The sequence below is a fragment of the Schistocerca piceifrons genome, chromosome 8 (assembly GCF_021461385.2).
Source record: "Schistocerca piceifrons isolate TAMUIC-IGC-003096 chromosome 8, iqSchPice1.1, whole genome shotgun sequence".
In the NCBI taxonomy this organism is placed as follows: domain Eukaryota; kingdom Metazoa; phylum Arthropoda; class Insecta; order Orthoptera; family Acrididae; genus Schistocerca; species Schistocerca piceifrons.
In genome coordinates this window covers 345,544,372-345,568,618 of record NC_060145.1, presented here as the reverse complement: position 1 = coordinate 345,568,618, position 24,247 = coordinate 345,544,372, and the positions used below count along the sequence as shown (strand labels likewise).

Sequence of the window (24,247 nt, the reverse complement as noted above, 5' to 3'; positions counted from 1 at the left end):
TTTCTAAACCAGACTGATAACATAGACTGGAAGGAAGGTTTCAGTCTGCTCATTGGTCTAAATAGGTCTAGAACATCTAGGGCGTTTCAGCAAGCTCTGATTTTGGAAACTGTTGTAGCATACACGCATTGTCCTCTTACGGATGTGTGAGTAGGTATTATATTTCCTGTATTAGTTTCTACTAGTTCTGCAGGAGATTATGAGACTTAAAACAAATCTGTGATGAGACAACAGAAATTATTAAGTCCATTAATGCAAACGAAAATTTAATTGCGATGGAGAACTGGAATTCAATCTGGGTGACAGAATGATAGGGAGTGTAGTAGAATTTTGTACAGAGCTCAGTTTTACTATTGCTAACATTTCATTTAAGCATCATGACAAAAAGGTAGTATATTCTGAAAATTAATGGACACACCAGAAGGGTTTTAGACAGATTATGTAATCAGGGTGTAAACGTGGGGGAAAAAAATATTGATATTTCCGTCATTCCCCAGTTAAAAATACACTTTCTCATGTTAAATGACAATACACTTTGCCTTGAAATTGTGAAACTTATCAATCCTTAGAACAGTGAAGGTTTTATACAGTGGTGTAGAACATCGCGTCACTTTAGGAAACTAAACCCAGCAAAAAAAAAAAAATGTTTTGGACAGATCCTTGATGCGCAACAACACATACTTTGCATATTTTCGTAATACGAAAATATAAATATGAATTCCACCAACCACAGCACATTACTTTCTTAAGCACTGAGTTGAGATTGCAATGCGCTTTTGTCAGCCAATCATAGCTCACATCACATTATCTTGCCAGCAAATGACAGCAGATATACAGAAAATAGAACATGTAATATAGTCAGCCAATAGCAACATCACGTAAGTAACATGAACACACAAATAAGAAAAGTTCATGGTTTAAATTAATATACATATAGCATAGCTACAAGAAAAGCTAAGCTTTCTCATACAATATTGGTCTATTTTGTATCCTTTAAAATCTATCAAACACATATGTGCCAGTAAAATTGAAAATTTTTCTAAGTGGCTGGTCCTCAGATAGTTAAGTTATGAATGAGAGTCAAACGCTCTGTGGTTTAAGAAACTCATAACACATTCGCATAATTAAAATAATTCATCTTGCGTACAAGAAAATTTACTTTGAAAGTAATGCTTCTCAAACTACCACTCACAACATTTTCCCACAACATGTTAGAAATTGGTTCGTTTCAAGCAGTTGCCAAAGAGCACCAGAAGACAGGTGTTACTGCACATGCACAGCTACAATAACACTCTGCTCATACACTTTTTGTTGCATTTTCGTTTGCAACTTTGTGTGCAAATGGACATCAAATGGTCATATGCAACAGTGCATGTTGTTCATGGGGGACATATGGACTTATTGTACTTAGAACCACTGCTTTTATCATATCTTATCCAGAGAAGGAATGGAAAATTAGAAAGCAGTCCTTGGCACAATAATCGTTTCAAAACTAGACTCTACAACTCAAAGTGCCCTAATATTTTCTTATGTGGTGACTTTAATGTAGATTTTTGTTTTATTTGTACCCTTGAATACTGGTATGCAGCATTTCCGATCAAACTAACATCCAAATAGCACTGCAAAAACCTAGTAAGTAGGAATACAAATTTCTTGCACATAAACAGCACAAATGGAAATAATGTCAAACCTAGAGGAGGTGCGAGACAGATGTTGAAACCTGTCTTATAATCAAAAAGTATTGTGTTTCATGGAAGACAGATAGGTAAAATTCTGTTAAAGCTTTTTAGTATGGTTTTCGGAAAGCCAAGTTTCTTGGAGTACCATTACTATATTACCTCATGTTTGGTTCTTTATTATCGTGTAACATTATTATGACATAATATGTGCCATAAAATGAAAATGTGCACTTGAAATTCACAGAACAGTTGAAACTAGCAAATAGTATGAAATGAAACGCTTCGTTTCAAATGAACTGGCTACCTCTGTGGAAAAGATTAATAAAAACAAAGTTTCTTTAGCAAACCAACAAAAATAACTTCACTGTTCTGCAAAGCAATTAATATTTGGTGGCCAATAATGTGGAAATAAAATAAAACCAGAGAACTGGAACTAAAAACATATTTTAGTCATCCATAGTTTTGTTAATGTATTTTAAATTATTTGGTAGCTCCCAGCCCCAGAGTTCCATTTTGTTTTCATTCGATGCAAGAGATCTAAACAAAGAGAGAATAGCAAAATCAAGAAATGTGAATGCAGGTCACATGGAGACTTCTCCCACTTACAATTCTGACTGCTCTGTGCAAGCACAAATCTGGCAGCACCGGTGTGCAAAAATAATTTTTCTGGGTAACATGTTGCTACTTGCAGCTACTGCTTATACAGCTAACAGCCACACTTCCGGCAGTGAGATGCAGGAGAAGGTTCTGCTAATAAGATACTTCAGCTCTGCACACTCACATGAGCCGCCACGCTCATAGAAAGCAGTTTGCTGTTAAGAAGTATTACATAGTCTTTGTCTTAAAATCTTTCACACATTTTGCTGTCGGTGGACATTTGTGTGCGCACTGTGTTTTGTTCTTGTAAACAGCGTATTTTCTTTGCAACTTCAGTTTTATATTGATGTTTTTCTTTCGTTTATGTTTTATTGCTGCAAAATCTTGCAGTAATGGGTTACAGTAAAACTCTTTGTTAGAGTATCTGTTCTTCCCAGTCAAAATTACAAAAATTTGACTGAAAACTAAAACAATGTAAAATTACCAGAATTCTAAAAAATTTCCAGGTTTTTCCCAGATGAAAAAATTCCTAGGTGTTTCCTGAACTTCCTAGTTGTCCCACAGTGTATACACCCTGGTAGTGGTATGACAGAGATTTAGAAACCATATTTTAAACTGTAAAACATTTCCCAAGTCAGATGTGGGATCTGACTATAATTTATAAGTTATGAAATGCATTTTAAAGCTGAAGAAACAATACAAAATAGAAAACTAAGTAGACAGGACCTGGATGGGATGACAATGCCAGAAGTAGTTGATAGTTCCAAAGGGAACATCACGTAAAACTGACAGAAATAGGCTCAGATGATCTGAAGAGCCAGTGCACGGAGTTAGTTCCAACTGCTACTGGTCACCAATTGGCAATTGTGAAAGCTGCAGAAGAACAACTAGACGAAATGACAAGAATCAATAAAAATCGTTGGGTAACATATGAATTATTAAATTTGATTGATGAAAGGAGAAGACACAAAAATACAGAAAATGAAGTAGGCAAAAGAGAATACGGATGCTTAAAAATTTAGACCGAGAGAAACTGCAAAATTACAGGACTGTAATGGCCAAAGGAGAAATGTAAATCTGTAGAAGTATGCTTGCCTATGGACAAGACAGATTCACTTAAAGGGAAACTGAAGAAACTCTTGGAGAAAACAGAAGCAAGTGTAAATATATCACAAGCTCAGATGTCAAACCAGTGCTACACAAAGTGGGAAGGCTGAAAAGTGGAAAGAATCAATAGAAGGGGTGAATAAACAAAAGAAATGTGAAGACAATATTATCTGGAAAGAAGAGAAAGTAAATGAAGATGAGATGAGAGATGCAATATTGTGAGTAGAGTTTGAAAGAGCACTGAAGTACGTAAGCCAAAATAACAATCAAACAATGAAAAATCCACGATGGAATGTAACAAAGCCAAAATAAGCCATCTGACACAGAATTCCTTCAGAATTATTTAGATCTTCCAGACAAGCAAGACTATTCAACATGTTCTTTTATTTTGGATTTTAAATTTTAATCATACAATCACATGAACATTCCATAATGCCATGACTGTTTTTGACCGGCATTCTGACTGATTAGGGTCTTTTATTTGTTATATTTTTCTGACACAGTCAATAATTAATGTCCAAAGACAGTGTGGAATTTTTTCCTGTTCAACATGGTTCGTGGATATATGAGGCATGCAAAATACCTTCAGACTTTAATACGAATGTAATAATCCCTGTATCAAAGAAGGCAGTTACTGTCAGGGATGAAAACTGCACAACCAACATTTTAATAGTCATGCTCACAAAATATTTACATGAATTATCTACATAAGAATGGAATGACTGGTAGAACCTGATCTGCAGGAAGATAAATTTTGATTCTGGACAAGTATTTAAGAACTCATAAAGCAATACTGATCCTTTGACTTCTCTTAGAATACAGACTGAAGAAATACTGCCATATTTTAACGCAAATTTAGAAAAACCTTTTTAGAATGTTGACTAGAAAATATATTTTTTGAAATTCTGAGGATAGCAGGAATTAAATACAGGGCAAAACTGCTTATCTACAGCTTATGCCGAAAACAGACTGCTGTTGTAAAGGTGGAAAAACAGATATGAAAAAAAGATAGTTTTTGAGAAGGGAATGAGAGAAAGTTGTATATGTCCTGTGTTATTAGCCAATACATTGAGCAAGCAGTAAAGGAAACAAAAGAGAAAATTGAGAAAGGGAACTAAAGATCATGTAGCAGAAATAAAATTTTTAAAGTTTGTGGATTACATTGTAATTTTGTCGGAGATGGCAAAGGACAAGCCGAATAGAAAATATTTATGAGATGAACATCAATGAAAGTAAAAGAAGGGTAATAGAAACGTATATCATGAACAAACATCTGGTTTGCTCTTCTTACTGTCTCACTACTCAAGTTAACAAAAATTACAATCTAATACATATTCATTCACTGAAAATCATTTTTCAATAAGCAGTATAGTTGTAGATATGTTTGCAAAATAGAGATTGGGTATGGAACTGACCTTTATGTCCTGCATTTGGTCAAAGCCAAGATACGAATCTGACTTCAGACAAACAGTGAACGTGTAGATGCCAGGCCATCGTGGGGCAGTGAATTTTAACTGCACTTCCTCTTCCTCCACAAGAGCTGTCACATGGTATGGAGAAGTTAGTAAAGTGTGGCTCTTGCGATCACTGATATAAACCCACCAGTATTCCTGTTTATCCTGTGTAACAATAAATATATAATGAATTCTGAATGCCTAAAATAATTTTCTTAGAAAAAATAAACAAATAAAAACAAAAAAGCTAGTGTGTCTATTTCTCCTTATGGGGTACATTTCATATAATAATCACATTTTCTACTACTCTTTATGTTTTTTCAACCCTGCAAAATAAATTAATTTCTACATTCTACATTTTACTTTCACAAAAAGGTTCTCTCTCATATAACACTATAACACTTATAAGACATAAATATGCACATGTATGCAGAGAATTTTTCTAGCAATTCCTGTTGGTAATTATTGTAATTAGATATGAGTACAGGGTTGCCACAACTTACCCTGATATTTCCCTGATTTGAAGACAAGTTTTAGCACTTTTTCCTGACAAATTTTGAGATCTCAAGGGCAAGTAAAGACATAAGTTAACAAAGAAATGGAAGGACTTCTGTATTTTTAAACATGTGAGCAAAAATCTTATGTACTAACACCAACATCTTTTGTAATGAACTGTTTTTAGGTGGAGAAAGCAAGCCACATGGTATATTATGTTTCATTAAGACCACTCATGTTATTTTATTTCAATAAAACGAAACACATTTGGTGACAGAAATACGCATTTCCTTGGAGTCACAAGATAGATTTAAAATATCTTCACTGATTTCAGAAATAATTTCAGAAAAAAGTAGGCCTCTTGAAAGGAGTTTATAAGGCAGCGAAAAGTCATGTAAACCAACATTATAGATGACCTCCAATAAAATGTTGGTTCTACTATGTTTTTTATTGTCAGTTATTACCTACTTCTATGTCTATTATTTTACAGGTATTGTGTGGTTTTTCTTCCATAAATGCTAGACTACATAGCGTACAAACTGCCAGCAACTGCCACAATTTTCTTCTTCTTATCGTCCATACTTTCATAACATATAAACTACTTTTTAAGTGTCAAAACTTTACTAGAAAAAATAAAATGTTTATACGCAATGTACAATGTACTTGCAGTTGAGACTGTCGCAATCCGACCTGCCGAGGAACACCGCATTCCTGTATCCATAGATAAACCACAAAAATCTGCTACATGACAGGCCAGATCCATTAGAGATACCCACAAAAAAGGCCTGCAGTTTTAGCCCATCATGGAAGTCCACTTTTGTGGCCAGCCATTCACATGTCACAGACACCATGCTGACGAAATAAGACCGCAATGATCAATCCATGCAACAGATAATTTGCGAATACTCTGAGAATCAATAGTAATGAGGATCAGTAGCAACTCACTGTGTGAAGATGATCACTGAGCTGCCTTGCTAGGCAAGCAGCAAGAAGTGGTGGCAACAATGACTGCAAGCTGTGGGGAGTGGCAGAAAGGGGAGAAGTAGTAAGAATGTGGGACTAGGGAAGTGGCGCACATACCCTGCTGCTCCCAGCCAGCGACGATGCACGACATCTCAGTAAACAACCCATTTCATCTACTGAGACACAAACAAGATTTTTCCAGTGTTTGTTTTTCAAATTTCCCAGATATTTCCTGATTTCCTTGGCATGTTCGAATTCCCTGATTTCCCAAAACTTGTGTCAACCCTGAAGTACAACACGACAGGAAGACTGAACACAACTTTACTCCAGGGAAGCTTCAATAACTTGGGCAAAGTATTAAGTAACATTCAGCAGGAACTAATTATGTACACATACAGTTTCAGTAATAAACCTGGAGAACTGATGCTGGGTGTAGCTCGGCTAAACTTACAACATACTTAGGCCTGTGGTGGGCTCTGACAGTGATCTCTCTCTCTCTCTCTCTCTCTCTCTCTCTCTCTCTCTCTCTCTCACACACACACACACACACACACACACACACACACAGGTCTGAAGTGCCTCTTGGATGACATGGCACTGCTGCATTCATGGCCTATTGAAATTATGCGCACGTCATTGCACTCCTCTTCTCTTAGGGAGATCACAGATTCTGGAGATGTTCTGCAGTCTTCCTCATTCACTAGACTCTGGCTAATGTGGCAGGCTGCAACAGCAGCAAACGGTCTGAAGTGCTTCAGGCGCGGACACATTTTGCACCCACTTTCCCATGTCAAACCATATGGCAAGACCAACTACACCTGAAATGTTTCCAGTCGACCTTGAGCATAGGTTCTAGTGATGTTGTTCACAACGCTGATGGTACTGGCATCAGTGGTTGCACAGAAAATGGTGATAGAATCACTGATGATGGTGTTGGAAGCAATAGAGGAACTGCTGGTGCGGCCACAGACGACTGATGCCCTTGCACGTGCAATTGTGAACTGGAAGCAGCAGGTGATACGATGCCCAATGAGCATGGCTTCAGAGGTGATGGTGTGTGTAGTAACACGATTCACGTTTCCGTCGCACTTCATATAGTGTAGACCGGGAACCGTCTGATAGGTATGCCCGATGTGAACTCACTGGGTGCGGCACGTGCTGCCCGGGTTGTTGTTGTTCCGCCGGCAGAGGTCGCGTCCGAATTCTCGCGTGCCCTCTGGTGGACGGGACTTTACTTGCGGCAACTACTGTCCGTGATGCGCCGTGCCGATATGCGCCTCCCGCGATATTTCTGGTGGCTACTGCACTCCTCTTCCTTTGGGGGATGAAGCCAATATGATCCACTGCGTTGGAAGGTGGAGCGTCATGCAGTAGCGATGACCTCCACGTCCATTGGAAGGCTGGAGTCGAGGGGATCTGCCAACCCTCGAGCCGGAACTTTCGAATGTGGCTGGAAGTGACCCACACGAATAGGCCCCCGTCGTCCCACCACCGAAGCCCGGGACAGAACGGGCGACAAGCCATCGCACTCCGGATCCTGGTCCACTGCGGGAGGGGCAAGACCCAGTGGTGGGGACAATGGGGAAGGGACGACCACAGGTGAACCAGCCTCCTGAGAAACCAGGCCTGCGAGGGGGGCCGGCTCTCGCTACCGGAGGCCGCCAAGGCTGAGAACCATCGCAGCGGGGCGGAGTCACAAGTGGGAGGGGCGACAGCGTCCCCTGAGAAAACTACACGGGTGCCGGCAATGAGGAAGCCGGCGTCCGAGGGGTCGGACGGAGGCTGGGTGTCCAAACGTGGACGTAGCTGATTTTGGTGACGACGTACCTCCTGGTCCCCCGCCTGCAAGGTATAGAGCCGGCGGCCATTGCGGTGCAGGATCACCGCCGGTATCCAACGTGGATTGTGACCAAACCCACATGCCCAGACCGACATACCCGGCGGAAAGCCAGGTACCCCATTTTGCGAAGACTGGCGAGGACCAGGCCGGAGGAGGTGCAGCAAAGTCCTAGGTTGGCGCCCGTGGAGGAGCTCTCCCATCGGTATGGTCCAGTATGCCGTCAGGAAAAACGTCAATGCCTCTTCCACAGGAAATTTGTGTACATACTTTTTCATCTGCGTCTTAAATGTCCGCACCATGTGCTCGGCTTCCCCATTTGATTGTGGATGAAAGGGGGGAAAGCAAACGTGTCGAATACTGAACCGCCTACAAAACTCCCGGAAGGTCTGCGAAATAAACTGAGGTCCATTGTCCGATACCAGGGTGACTGGCAGACCTTCCACAGAAAAGATTTTTGCTAGTGCCTGGATTGCAACTTCTGAAGTGGTTGAGGAGCAGCGAACCACATATGGGAATTGGGAATAAGCATCAATGACTATGAGCCAAAAACCATTGAGAAAGGGGCCTGCAAAATCGATGTGAACACGTTCACATGCCTGGGTTGCAGGCGGCCATGAAGAGAACGCTGACCTGGGAGACGCCTGTTGGCTCGCACACTGGGAACAGGCGGCTACCAAGTGCTCAATTTCTCTGTCAATATCGGGCCAGTACACATGTCTGTGAGCCAAGGTTTTAGTACGGGAAACACCCCAGTGCCCCTCATGTAATGACATGAGGACCTTCCTTCGCAAACTTGCAGGAACAACCACGCTAGGAGCTGTATCATCGGTAGCCAGAAGGAGAACTCCTTCCAAGACTGAGAGGCGGTCTCGTAGAACGAAATAATTATGAAGAGGGTCCGAGGCCCGGCCTGGGGGTCGGGACGGCCACCCCTGCTGAACGAGGTGAACTACTTGCCGGAGAACTGGGTCAGCTGCCGTTTCCCTGGCGACTCTAGAACTAGTGATCGGGAAGCCATCAACCGCTTGGCGGGATGCCACATCCAAATGAAAACACATAATCTCCTCCCAATCGAACTTAGGATCCGGGCCCACTGGAAAATGGGTAAGAACGTCGGCGTTGGCACGCTGTCCGGTAGGGCGAAAATGAATGTCATAATGGTACTTAGAGAGGAACAACGCCCAGAGCTCCAGTCTGTGGGCCGCCCTATCCGGAATCTGAGAGGCGGGGCCAAATAACGATATTAATGGCTTATGGTCAGTGATTAACTGAAACTTCGAGCCATACAAGAAAGGGTGAAACTTGGTAATAGCGAAGGCAATGGCCAAAGCCTCTTTTTCCACCTGGAAGTAATGGGCCTGCGTGGGACTAAGAGATTTAGATGCAAATGCCAGTGGCTGCTCGGAGCGATCCGCATTGCGATGGGCCAGGACTGCCCCCATCCCATACTGCGAAGCATCTGTAGCCAGGACCAGCGGCTTATTGGGGTCAAAAGTAGCCAAACAAGGCGCTGACGTGAGGAGGCCCTTCAATGAGGTGAACGTTTGCTCGCATACAGGCGACTAATCAAAAGGAACACCCTTGCGCAGAAGGCAGTACAGAGGGCGGGCTATGGTGGAAGCCCTGGGAATGAACTGGTGGTAATAGGCAATCTTGCCTAAAAATGCTTGTGACTCCTTCAGTGAAGCAGGCCGCGGAAGGTCGACGATACCTTGGACCAAACTTCCTAGTGGCTGGATGCCATGCCAAGAGATGGTGTAGCCCACATACTCAATGGACGGTTGGAAGAAGTTCGACTTACGCAGGTTGTAACGCAGGCCCACGGACCTGAATTTGAGAAAGAGGGTTCGAAGGTTGTGCAAGTGTTCCTCCGTGCTGCGGCCCGTGACAATTATGTCGTCCAGGTAATTAATACAATGAGGGATTGTTGACGTGACGTGCTCAAGATAACGCTGAAATATTGCCGGGGCACTGGATATTCTGAAGGCCAACCGCTGGTATTGGTAAAGGCCAAACGGGGTGTTGACGACTGCCAGCCGTTTGGAGTCCTCATCAAGTGATGAGGACTCCAAAGCCTCCGAAAGATCGATTTTCGAAAAATAGTGGCCTCCTGCCACGGCGGAGAACAATTAATCAGAACGAGGCAAGGGATAGGTGTCCACCACCAATTGGGAATTAATGGTGGCCTTGAAATCGCCACAAAGACGTAATTTTCCCGAGGGTTTCCTGACAATAACAAGGGGCGAAGCCCACTCACTAGAAGAAATAGGAAGAATGACCCTGAGGGCTGTCAGCCGGTCTAGCTCTGCTTTTACCTGAGGGTGGAGAGCCAAGGGGATCTGGCTCACGCGTAAAAAACGCAGGCGAGCCGACCCCTTCAACGTTAAGTGAGCCTCAAAGTCTGAAACACGCCCCAGGCCCTCCTCAAAGATATCCTTAAAGTCAGAGATCAAAGATTCTAATGATTGATAGGGAACGTCTTCGGAGACCAACTGTATGGTGTCTGTGATAGAAAAACCGGAAGCTTGAAAGGCATCCAATCCAAAAACGTTTAGCGGAGCTCACATCACTGACAACAATAAAAGTCAGAGGCCGAGTGACTGATTTGTAGGTAACGTCGGTAGTGAATTGACCCAGTAGGGGAATGAACTGTTTACCATAACCACATAGACGCCGGTAAACTGGCGCCAATGGGGGCTACCCAAGGTCGGAGTAAGTTTGTGCATTCAACAAGGAAACTGCTGCACCCATATCTACTTGCAGTTGTAATCGGCGCGACCGAACCGACAACTCAATAAAGAGGTTGTGTGCCGATGCTTCGGGAACCTGGCCCGATGAAACTGCCTGAATGTAAACGTCCATGTCCTCTGTACCTGCTTCCTTCGATTCTTTTGAGGCTGAGCGGCAAACTGTAGCAATGTGTCCTTTTTTATTACATTTGCGACAAACGGCCCAATGCTGGGGGCACTCTGACCGATCATGATGTATATAGCACAACACACAGGACAGTAACAGGGGCCGGCGGTTGGAACTCAGTTTACACGCCGTTCGGGAGCGGCCGGATTGTACCGCTCGTACGTCGTCCACCCTGGATGCAGTGGACCCGGCCGTGCCGCCCTGAACTGCCGCGATGACGCAACATGCTTCCAACTGTTGACCTGTGGCGTGAGAGACTTCATACGATTGGGCAACGGACAGGACTTCCTCAAGGGAAGGGTCTTCCAACTGCAGAGCCCGTTGCCGGACCTCCCTATCTGGGGCCGAACGAACAATGACGTTGCACACCATAACGTGGGCATACGACTCTCGCGACTGCTCCGTGACAAAATGACACTTGGGACTAAGACCATGCAGGATAGCAGCCCACGACCGGTAAGACTGATGGGGCTGTTTCTTGCATTGATGGAACTCGACCCTAGCTGCCACAACATGCATGCGGCGCCGATAATATGAAGACAGCAATGAACACAATGTGTCAAAAGACAAGGACGAGGGTTCCTGCAATGGCACCAGCTGCCGCAAAACTTGATACAGCGAGGGAGATATCCAAGACAAGAAAAGAGCACGACATACCTCCGCATCGGCAACATGAAACGCCTGGAAATGCTGCCAAAGGCGATGTTCATATGCGTCCCAATCCTCCGCCGTCTCGCCATACGGGGGAAAGGTAGGAGGGAACGGCGCTGGAGCAGATGGCGTGGAGAGCAACACCGGAAGCACTTGTTTCATGGTGGCCAATAGTTCCGTCTGCTGCTCAACCAAAACCCGCACTAAATCCTCCATGCCGTGGATAAGCTGCGAAACCGGAACGACGACGCAACACGAGAAAGAACGACCGTACTTGTCGCCAATTGCGTAGTAACACGATTCACGTTTCCGTCGCACTTCTTATAGCGTGTATCGGGAACCGTCTGATAGGTATGCCTGATGTGAACTCACTGGGTACGGCACGTGCTGCCCGGGTTGTTGTTGTTCCGCCGGCAGAGGTCGCAGCCAAATTCTCACGTGCCCTCTGGTGGATGGGACTTCACTTGCGGCAACTACTGTCCGTGACGTGCCGTGCCGATGTGCGCCTCCCGCGATCTTTCTGGTGGCTACTGCAGTGTGACATCAGGGGACACCTGGATACCCACATGAAAGTGCAGCTGATCATGGTGCCTCGGGGATGTACTCTGTGCAGATGTCGCAGGGATGCCGTCCCCAGCATCTGGTGATGAAGCTGAAATCCATTTACAGCGATGTTTCAAACCACCTGCCCAGACAGCTACACTTGAGCAGAAGAGGTGCAGCAGCTGCACGAGTTGATGACCAGGTGGAGGGCACAGGAGGTGTAGCAGTGTCCTTGGCTGGTGCCTATGAAGTAGCTCTGCTGCACTCTTCTTGCCGAATGGCATGAAATGGGACAGGGAGAGAAACCGACCCCAAGAGTTGGCAACCTACTTTTTCAACTGAGTTTTGAACACCTGCACTATGCACTCCGTCTCACCATTAGATAGTGGTACAACAGCGTGGCGAGGATGTGATGGATACCATGGGAATTGCAAAATGCCACAGACTCTTGCGGTGAAAATTTGGACCATTATCGGACACTAACATCATGGGCAAGCCTTCAAGTGAAAAAATTTTGGGTAAGGCTGTGATGATGGCAGTTGGATGTTGAAACACAACAGACAGCACACAAAAAATGAGGCTGTGTGTCAATGACCAACAGTAAGTAACGGTTGAGAAAGGGGTCAGTGAAAGCCACATATTTACAGTCCCATGCACGGGACGGTGTTGATATCTGCAGAGCTGTTTGGTGCATTGCACACTGTGAACAGCAGGTAACCAGGTGGGTAATGTCACCATCCAAGCTGGGCCAAAACACATGTCGATGAGCCAACACTTTTCTTTGATACACCCCAGTCATATGCATGCAATAAATGAAGAGCCTCTGAACGAAGCACTGGGGGGATCACAGTCTGATGAGACAAGTGATCCATGGTCATCCACAAAAGGGAATGTATGTTGAAAGATGTAATAATAACAGAGCGGTCTGATGCATGAGAAGGTGGCGAATTCTGCCAACCTTGTTGTACCAATGTTGTGATCTTCCGCAAAACGTGAACCAGAGCTACAGACTTTGTTATCCGTGTGTTAGTTACAGGAAAACCACCAACCGTATGTGTGGCAACTTCAATGTGGAAACAAAGCATTTCCTCCTCACCAAATCCTGGATCTGGACCTGCCGGCAGCCAGAACAAAGCATCGGCATTTGTGTGTTGACTCATAGGGCAAAAATGAATCTCGTAGTTGTAATACAAAAGGAAAAGACCCCAATGTTGAATGTGATGTGTTGCTTTATCTGGTAACAATGCAGAAGAACTGAATAAGGAAACCAACAGTTTGTGATCGGTGACCAAGTGTTAATTTGGTACTGTAGGGAAAAACATAGAGTTTCTTCACAGCATATACAATGCCAAAAGCTTCTTTTTCCATCTGAGAGCACTTAGTTTGAGCAGGAGTCAGCATTTTCGAGGCATAAACAATAGGCCGCTCGGTGTCATCAGGACATCTATGAGCCAGTACCACCCCCAACCAGTACTGTGAAGTGTCCGTCGCAAGGATCAAGTTGAGGCCTAGGTGGTACGTCACTAAGCAGGGTGCAAAGTGTAACATGATCTTATGGGCGGAAAATGTGGTTTTACAAGTTGGCGACCAGCGAAACTGAGTCCCTTCACACAGCAACACATGTAATGGCTGCGTGACTGTCACTGCCCCAGGCAAAAATTTATGGTAGTATGCGACTTTGCCTAAAAAAACCTGAAGTTCTTCGACTGACGTAGGGCTTGGAAAAGACAAAAGACACAAGACCCTCACGAGATACTTCAGACGCAAGATAAATGACAGAAGGTTGAAAAAACTGACATTTTTCTAAATCACACTTCAATCTGGCTGCGTGGATGGCAAAAAAAAAAAAAAAAAAAGAGTAGGAAGATTTTGTAAATGTTCCTCAGTGGAGGTAGTGGAAACTACAATGTCAGCCAAATAGTTTGCACAACCTGGCACAGATGCTGTGTTACTAAAAAAAAAGGTTGAAAAATAGCGGCAACGCTGGCAGCTCCAAAATCCAACTGCAAGTACTGGTACAGCCCAAAAGCAGTACTGACAACTAACATATGACGTGACACTGTATCTAAGGAGAAAATAGGCATCAAAACAAGTCAATTTTTGAGAAATACTGACCACTTGATAACCTTGCAAAGAGTTCCTCCGGGTGCGGTATTGGGTATGTATCCACTATTGAGTGTGCATTCACAGTAACTTCAAAATCACTCCACAGGTGTAACTGGTCCAATGGTTTCTTTACTAAACTTTAGGATAGGCCATTCACTTGGTGCAATAAGTCGAACAATCCCGGGTTCCATGAGGCAATCTAATTCACCTTTGACTTGTTCCCAAAGTGCCACTGGAACCAGATGGGCCCAAAATAGATGGGGATGAACAAAAGGTTTGGTGGTAATGTGCGCATGAAGTGACCAGACTACTGACTTGTAGGTCATGGGTGCGGAGAATTGGCCGAGAATAGGAATAATCGGTTTATTGTAACTTACTAACTTTCATGACACAGGGAGAAGCGGAGGGGAGCCCACGACAATGTAATTTTGCGAGTGTAACAAGTTTACTGCAGCTCCAGAATGTCCAGAACTTTACAAAAAAACCAGAACTTCAATGAAAAGCTTGTTTGGCGCAACGTCATTAACCGATACAACGTTTACATCCATATCCGCTGAATTTTTGTATTACAAATAAATAGGAGAAATGTGACCTTTTTTGTTGCAATTATGACAGGCGGATCAGCATTTTGGGCAGGCTGTGTACTCATAGTTAATGGAACAATAAGCACAGGACGGAAGCATGGAATGCAAACACTGTTGTCTGCTAGCCTGTTTACTTTGTTCATGCGGCTGCTGCTGGGAGCGAGGCTGGCCACCGTGATGCTGTGAATGAGCGTGGACTGCCGCGGCTATATCTTCCGCCTGCTAACTATCTGAATATTGGTGTGGAGGAGAGAGTTGGATTGCTGATACCTCACACCATAACTCAATTTGGTAACAAATGACAGCATCTCTCACCATCTGATCAGCATATGGCACTTTAGGCACATCGGACGCAAAATGACAACAACTACTTAACCCATGGAGTTCGGCGACCCATGCTCGATTGGATTGATGTGGTTGCCTCCCACAGCAGTAAAACCCAACCCAGGATGAAATAACATGCATGCACTTACTGTAGTATTTTGAAAGAAGTTCACACATTTGGTCAAATGTTAAAGAGAATGGATCCTGCAAAGGGATGAGTTGACATAGGACTTCACACATTCTTGGCAATATCAATGAAAAAAACAAGATACAACACAAAATAGCATAAGTAATTCCAAAAGCTTGAAATTGTTGTCACAGACTTTTCTTGTATGCATCCCATTCCTCAATGGACTCACTGTACGAAGAAAAGGGAGGTAGATACACCACATGGGCTGTGGAGGGCAAAACAGTAGGTGACAGACTGAGGAGCATACCGACTAGACAAAACAGAAGCAAATGGTTGAAGTGCTTGAGCTTGATTGTCCAGTGCCTGTGATTGGTGGTGTAATGCTGCAACAAATGTTATTGCTGTTCAGCCAATCAATGCAAAATGTCCTCTGTAACACCACCAGTCATTGTGCGAATAAAAGGAGGACCAACCAGAGTAGAACTTTGTGCAGACAACAGGGTCACACTCATTGCCAACCTTGTTGCAATTACTTACAAGCACAACATGATAGGCAGACTGAACACAACTTTATTCCATGGAATATTTAAGTAACATTCAGCAGGAACCAATTACGAACACAAAGAGCTGTAGCAATACACATGGAGAATTGGGTCTGAGCATAACTTGGTTAACTTTAAATAGACTGGGGGTCAAGGCAGGCTCGGACAGTGATATTAGGCACACTCTGCCAATGACACAGCACTGTAGCACGTGCAGCCTTTTGATAGTACGCGCACGTGTCACTGCATCCCTCCTGCAGCAATGAATTCACATTTACAGTGTTACAACTATTATCTGAGACCTCTCACTTCCTATCATATTCCTTTTAATACACTACAATCCTTTTTGCAGTTGCAGGGCATTTGTTCTTTTGCCATTCTAGTTTTTAAGTGAAAATGTTTACATGACAAACAAACAGAACAAATAAACTAAAATTAGTTTTTGCTTTATATTTACTATTTTTCATTCAGTCACTTTTAGGTCAAACAATCTGTAATGCATGTCGTGTAATTAGTGCTGCTCATAGAAAATAAAATTACTATACAGATGCTGTTTCTGAATACTTACATCTTAAACATTTATTTATCACATTAAAAATTATTCTGCAGCCTTAATTTCAAATGAACTCACCTCTGGGAAAAATGGGCAGTGCACACTATGAGACTGCTTACTTCTACCCTCCAAAACTTTTTCTCGTTTATGCAATCGAGCCTGGAATTTCTCCCACTCAGTGTCATCATCTTCCACAGAAGAACCCTGCAAAAAGAAGAGATTCAATATAAGAAACATTCATTTGAATGCCATAAATGAAGGTGAACAGTATTGTGATGAAAGATGAAAAATCGTTTTATGTTCCTCTGTTTTGTAAGTGTTACTGAATAATAACGGTAACCTAGGTTCTGAAGAAATAGTTCAGTGATACTCTCAGAAGGTACATCATAACAGCAGCAAAAATTGTTGAACAACGGACTAAAAGGCAAGTTTGAATTCTATTGGCACATTTTTGGAGACAGAGTTTAGTTGTTTACCAGGTATTTTGCTATAAAAAAATAGCTTGTTTCCCATGTCTCATTACAAAGTTATTTACTTGCTTTATTATTGCAATTATTTTTGTCACTGACGATATTGTGGATATACACAGAACTGTTCTATGTTGTGATGTATTGAACTATACATAACAGGTTGCAGCAGGTGTTTGTCACATGTTACAATTTCTGGTGGTGTCTTGCTGTTGTCAGATTTCAAGCCTAAAGGCAAAGAGTAAAAAGGGCATTTAAGTGTGTTGTCAGGAGTAAATATTATGAAACAAAGAAAACTTCCTTTCTTTTCTTTACAAAAATATAATGTGTATTTGTTGTTAATGTGCATTTGCACTGGTTGTCATGTATTACAAGTGTTGTGTAGTACAGAGAAAAGCCAGACCCCACAAAAACACAATTTTATGTGGCATGCGCAAAACCTAAATTCAATAACAAAGCAAAGTGGTTGCCGACAATACACAAATAAAATGGATAAAATGTGGGAATATTTGACGCAGTAATGGCATAATTTTCTTTGAACAGAAACAATTATCAAAATTACTGGCTCTTTCACCGTGATGATCCATGAGAAAGCTACCAATCAAATACACTTACTAAAGAATAAAAATATTGACGGATAAAAAAGGGACACACATACAACAGTTAGAATTAGGCAGAAATAAAAAAAAGGCAGGTGAAGGCTTGTACAAAGAGTTAAGATGTAAGGTTTACAACAATTAAGATGACACATTCTTGTAAAAGCATGTAGAGTATAGATACATTGCAAATACGAAATCATGTGATAAAAGACTGGACTTTATGCACCCAACAAAGAACATGCAGCATCACACAACCACTATATTTTCTGCTGTTGGTCTACAAGGAGCAGTTAAATTATTATTTCTTGACTAAGAAACATATATAAATTATACACAGTTATGACTATATCACTTTTTCCCAAAACATAGCCACTTCCAATGCATTTTCTGTTCCTTGATGAAGTTCATCTTCCGTGCAAGAGGCTGACATGTTGAACAGTCTGGTCTTCTCCACAGTCACACTGAATACAATTTTGACCAGTGTTAATTCCATCTTGCCAACCAACGTTTTATATGCCAACTCCAGACCTCAGCCTAGGGATTTCCAAGTTATCCATTCCTCATCACAGCCAGGAGGTAACATTTCAGGAATCCTTTTCCAGTCGGAGGGTAGGTAGGCTGTAGCCCTCCATAGTTGTAACCTAGCTTTTTAGCAGTTATTCTAAGTGCCACATTCTACGGAAACTACTCCATGAATTCAATTGCTGTGGGTGCAGTTTGTGCTCTTACAGAGGATGGGTACTTTCCTACTCCACTGTCTTCCTTTCCTTATTCACAGCTATTTCTCTCTGAATAGGAGGTGGTGCTTTTACTACAAGGTGGTAAAGTCATTCGACTTGAGCGGTTTTCAAGCCGCCTGTTACGATTCTGCAGGAGTCATTGAGAGCTCTGTCCTCTCGTTTGGCACATGCTGATTATACCAAACAAAACATGCATATTCTGTCACAGAATAGCATAGTGTCATTGCAGAAGTTCGTATTGTTTCAGATTGGCTACTCGACTGTGATCTGGCCCGTTTCTATAGAAGATTGGAAACTTTTGACTTGCACGTGGAAAGGAAGTAAGTAAACTGTTTATTATTTAAAAAGTAATCACCATAACTGTTAATGCATTTATTTAATTGTGAGACCAGCTGGTCAATACCTTCAAGGAAAATCATTTCAGTTGCCTAGAGAAGTACTGTAACCAGGCATGCACTGCTACATCCGAAGCAAATCAATGGGCAAGATTTTCTTTTTTTTCCAGGGCTCAAAAAATATGGAAATTACATGGGAAAGATCAGGACTGTAAGGAAAATATGTACGGATTTTGAAGCAAAACATCTGCAGTGTAGTTGAAACATCTTTGGCAACATGCAAGCAATCATTATCCTGCAACAGAATGATGCTCTCCATCAACATTGCTCGAAATTTGCTGCTGATAGCATGCTTCAATTTTTGCAAAGTGTCGATGTAACACTGTGAATTAGTTGTGACACCGTGTTCCTAAAGGTCAATGAGCAGTGGGGCTCTTGCAGACAAAGAAAAAGGTCATCACGACTTTTTTGGTGTGCTTGCTGTTTCGACTACACTGCAAAAGTTTTGCTAGGAAGCCCTTACACATACTCCACAAAGTCCCAACATCTGCCCCTGTGATTTACATATTTTTGGACTCCTGAGGAAAATAATTCATGGCCGTCAATTTGCTTTCGGCAATAAGGTGCACGCCTGGCCACTGTCCTGGTTCTGTAGGAACCGCAAACCTTTTTTCCATGAAGGCACTGACTGTCTTGTCTCACAAGGGATAAATGTATTAACAGTTATGGGGGCTACCTTAGAAATAATAAACAGTTTACTTTTCTGATCAGTCTAGTTTTAGTTTTACTTCCCCTTGTAAATACATTTAAAGAGAAAAAAGTATAGCTACAATAATGTGATGAGGTGGGTGACAAGAAAGAAAGAAAGAAAGGAAACAATGAGATATTCTGTGAGACTTTATTGTCACAAAGTGAAGCATTTTGTCAATGAGACTCAAGATGTAAGAAGATACAATTAAAAAGCAATATGAGCAATAAGCCGGAGAGTACATTTTGCTGCAAATATACGTTTAATAAATGTGTGTGCTGGCAGTGTTGGAATCTGCATTAGTGTACACAAAAATAAGTGTCTTTTTGATACATGAAGTTAAGCAGAAGCCACTAGAATGAAACTTTGCTAAGGAAAATGAAAAAATTGTTTAAAATTCAGGGAGAATGGAGGATATTCAGCTTACAACTGAAGGTTTGTGTATATTGAGAAGAAAAGATATAGAGCCTGTGGGATGGCAGAAAGAAAGATTTCCAGTCACGTATGAAATGATGTGGCAAAAAGACTGAGGCAATGAAGAAGTGAGGAAATGGACTGTTCAAATTTTCATAATTTTTTCTGGCAACACTGCTCCCCCCCCCCCCCCCTCTCTCTCTCTCTCTCTCTCTCTCTCTCTCTCTCTCTCTCTCACACACACACACACACACACACACACACACACACACACACACACAGAGAGAGAGAGAAATTGTGTTATGTTGCAGCATGACGCTGGGTTTTAGTCCTAACTCCATTTGATCTTCAAGCTAATCACTGCATACCTACAGAAATTAAGAAAATGTAGGATAATGCAATAGTAAATTTTTATTGGGTAAGTCTGTGTATCTAAGTGCTTTTTTGCGTTACTGACAGCTGGACTTATGGACGGAAAGCTGGGCAGAAACCAAAGCACTGGGAGCCAATATGGCCAACTTTATGGCACTTCTCATTGGAGAAGCATTTATGGTGGGGTCTCTGGTTGACATACCAGAAACAGTTTCAGTTCCTGGTCTTAGAGCTTATAGAACACTGATAATTCCACTGAATTCTTATATTTATAGCTTTTCTGCAAGGATACATCTTTGCTACAAGAATAGGACTATCTACTTTCCTACACAGGGGAAAAACACAAAATAGCGCATAAAGAGTTTTATGGACAAAGATTTATTGGCATTTGTGACTGACAAAGGAGGAGGGGGGAACAAAAATGTGGAGAAGGAGAAGACTGAATGTGCAAATAGAGGACTGCTGAATGCGAAATGGCCAAAACTAGAAGATGATGTACTGAAATGAATTCAAGGACACTGTCAAAATGTCACTGGAATTAATACAAAAATGATTCAAATACACACTCGCAAGCTAGCATTACTGTGGAACTTAACAGACTTTAAGGGTGGAGTTGGTTGGTGCTCCAGGTTTATGAAGCGTCATGGATTTAGCATGCGAACCAAAATCAAAATATCTCACAAACATCCTTAAGAGTATGAAGAGAAAATATTATCTTCCATTCACCATCTTCTACATCTACCTGTGCACCTGTACTCTGCAAGCCACCTTGAGGTGCGTAGCAGAGGGTACGTCCCATTGTACTAGTTATTTGGGTTTCTTCTTGCTCCATTCACATATGGAGTGTGGGAAGAATAATTGTTTGAATGCCTATGTGCATGCAGTAATTATTCTAATTTTATCCTCACGATCCCAGTTTGAGAGATATGTAGGAGGTTGTAGTATATCCTTTGCTGGTTCTTGAAACTTTGTTAATAGACTTTCTTGGTGTAGTTTTTTGTCTGTCTTCAAGAATCTGCCATTTCAGTACCTTGAGATCTCTGTGACACTCTCCAACAGATTAAACAAACCTATGACCATTCGTGCTGCCCTTCTCTGTATATGTTCAATATCCCCTGTTAATCCTATTTGGTATGGGTCCCACACACTTGAGCAATATTCTAGGATGGGTTGCACGATTGATTTGTGAGCAATCTCTTTTGTAGACCTACTGCACTTCCCCAGTATTATACCAATAAACCAAAGTCTACCAACTGCTTTACCCACGACTGAACCTGTTTGATCATTCCATTTCATATCCCTGCAGAGTGTTACACCCAGCTATTTGTATGAATTAGCTGATTTCAACAGTGGCTCATTGATATTAAAGTTATAGGATACTATTTTCTTCATTTTGTGAAGTGCAAAATTTTACTCTTTTGAATACTTAGAGCAAGTTGCCAATCTCTGCACCATGTTGAAATCTTACCAAGATCTGACTGAATATTTATGCAGCTTCTCTCATATGGTACTTCATTACAGATAATCGTATCATCTGTAAAAAGCCCAATTTTACTATTAATAATGTCTGCAAGGTCATTAATATACAACACGAACAGCAAGGGTCCACACACATTCCCCTGGGGTACACCTGAAGTTATTTCTACATCTGATGGTGACTCTCAATCCAAGATAACATGCTGTGTCCTACCTACCAAATTTCACTTAATACCCCATATGATCATACTTTTGACAATAAGAATAGGTGCAGTACTGAGTCAAATGCTTTTTGGAAATGAAGAAACATTGCACGTACCTGACTGCCTCGATCTAAAGCTTTAGTGCGTCATGTGAGCAAAGGGCAAGTCGGGTTTCACGTGATCGATGTTTTTGAAATCCATGCTGGTTGGCATTGAGGAGGTCATTCTGTTATGTTTGAGTCCAGAATATGTTCTAAGATTCTACAACAAATCAATGTCAAGGATATTGGACAGTAGTTTTGTGGATCACTTATACTACCCTTCTTGTATGGGTTGTGACCTGTGCCTTTTTTCAAGTGATGGGTACAGTTTTTTGTTCGAGAGATCTACTACATATTATAGTGAGAAGAGTGGCTAACTCAGCCACAAATTCAGTATAGAATCTGACAGGGATTCCATCAGACCATGGAGTATTGTTCAATTTTAACCATTTTGGCTGTTTCTCAACACTACTGACGCTCATATTTATTTCAGTCATCTTTTCAGTGGTACGAGGATTAAATTGGGGCAATTGTCCTGGGTTTTCCTTTGTAAAGGAACATTTGAAAATGAAATTAAGCGTTTCCGTTTTTGCTTTGCTACCCTCAATTTCAGTTCCTGCCTCACATTCGCCAGGGACTGGAAACTAACTTTGTTGCCACTAACAGCCTTTACATACAACCAGAATTTCTTTGGATTTTGTGAAAAGATATAATCCAATAGCAAAAGAAAACCATAGTGGAACTAAGCCAAACAGTGAATGTGGATGAAACATCTCTGACATTTGATGTGCTGAGTAACAGAACTGCTGCCAAGAAAGCTGCTAAAACTGTAGCTATGAAAACAAGTGGAGGCAAAAAAAATGCACTACACTGTTGTCCTTTCATGTTGTGCTGATGGTACTAAATTTAATCCAATCATCTTTTTCAAATACAAAACAATGCCAAAACCTTCTGAAATACTGCCAGGTGGTGGGTTCACGTATGTAACAAGGGCTGGATGGATGAGACTGGTATGAAATTATGGATTAACAGACTGTGCGAAAGAAGGAAAGATGTTTCACTGAAGAAGAGTTCTCTTCTTGTGATAGATCAGTTTAGTAGTCATTTGAAAAAATTCTGTTGCAAAGAAATTGTGACAGGGAAATATACAGCTTGCTGTTATTCCAAGAGGACTTACTTCACAATTACAACCTCTTGATGTCTCGATAAATAAACCATTTAAAAAGTATATGATAGAGCAATGGAACCAATGGATGGTGGATGAACCCCAACATCAATTCATGCCAAAGGGAGCTTTAAAATAACCTACAATCAAAAAAATGTGTCAATGGCTAAAACAAGAGTTCAGATGTCGATTTTCAAGGATTTTAAACATCAATTCGGTTTTATAATGTAAGAATTTTTTTAAAATCTGGCTTTGCAATCTAATAATAAAAATAGTAAAAATATTATTTAAAAAACTGTTTAAAAGTTAAGGTGTGTCTTATAGTCTGTAGTTTGTAAAATACGGTAAGTCTCCAACATGCTAGCACTTCCTGTTGGTGTTGTCTTGACAATAGTATTTAAGATGCTAATGGCTGTATAATTACAATTATTCCCCTGTTAGTGCTCAGATTTTTTAGTGAGATTTCCTGGGACATCACTTATGAGGGGCATTCAATAAGAAATGCAACACTTTTTTTCCTCAGCCAATTTGAGTTGAAAAAATCCGGAATTTGTTGTGGGACACAATGGAATATTACCATTTATTCCCATTCAGTCCCTATAGTTTCATGATGTTCTGATACATGATGCCTCTAAGCATAGAATTCAAAATGATGTTTGTAACAGAAATGTGCTCCAAGCAGAGATCTGTCATTGAGTTTCTTTTGGCGGAAAACCAGAGCATCACAGATATTCAGAGGTGTAGCAGCATGACTACAAAGACCTAGCAGTGAACAAAAGCATGGTGAGTCATTGGGTTTGCCATCTGTCATCATCGCAAGAAGGACATGCAAACATGTCCACATGTCCAACCCCCCCCCCCCCCCCCCCTCCAATGATGGCTGGTAGCATACAGCTGTGACTCCCCTGTGCAAAAATGCAAACAACCTTCTCCTTCTCCATGACAACACAAGGTCTCTCACATATCTGCACAGCTGAGAGCAGCCCACAAAATTTCATTGGACTTTTCTTCCCACAGCCTGGATTTCGCACCTTCTGACTTCCGTTTGGTCCAACGAAGGATGCACTCTGTGGAAAGTGGTACCTGGATGATGAGGAAGTTATTGATGCAGCAATACGATGGCTCGGGCATCGATCAGTAGAGTGGTACCATGTGGGCATACAGACCCTCCCAGTAAGATGACCTAAGGCCACTGTGCCGAAT

General features: G+C 41.9%; 1 protein-coding gene across 1 annotated transcript in view; it reads right to left on the bottom strand.

Moving 5' to 3' along the window:
• LOC124711703 (translocation protein SEC63 homolog) overlaps window positions 1-24,247 on the bottom strand; it is a 178,484-nt gene that overhangs the window by 7,646 nt on the left and 146,591 nt on the right. Inside the window, exons 14-15 of the mRNA XM_047241905.1 lie at window positions 16,563-16,688; window positions 4,799-5,002 (exon numbers count right to left, since the gene is read on the bottom strand). Coding sequence (XP_047097861.1) covers window positions 4,799-5,002; window positions 16,563-16,688 — 330 coding nt within the window. The remainder of the gene's footprint in view (window positions 1-4,798; window positions 5,003-16,562; window positions 16,689-24,247) is intronic.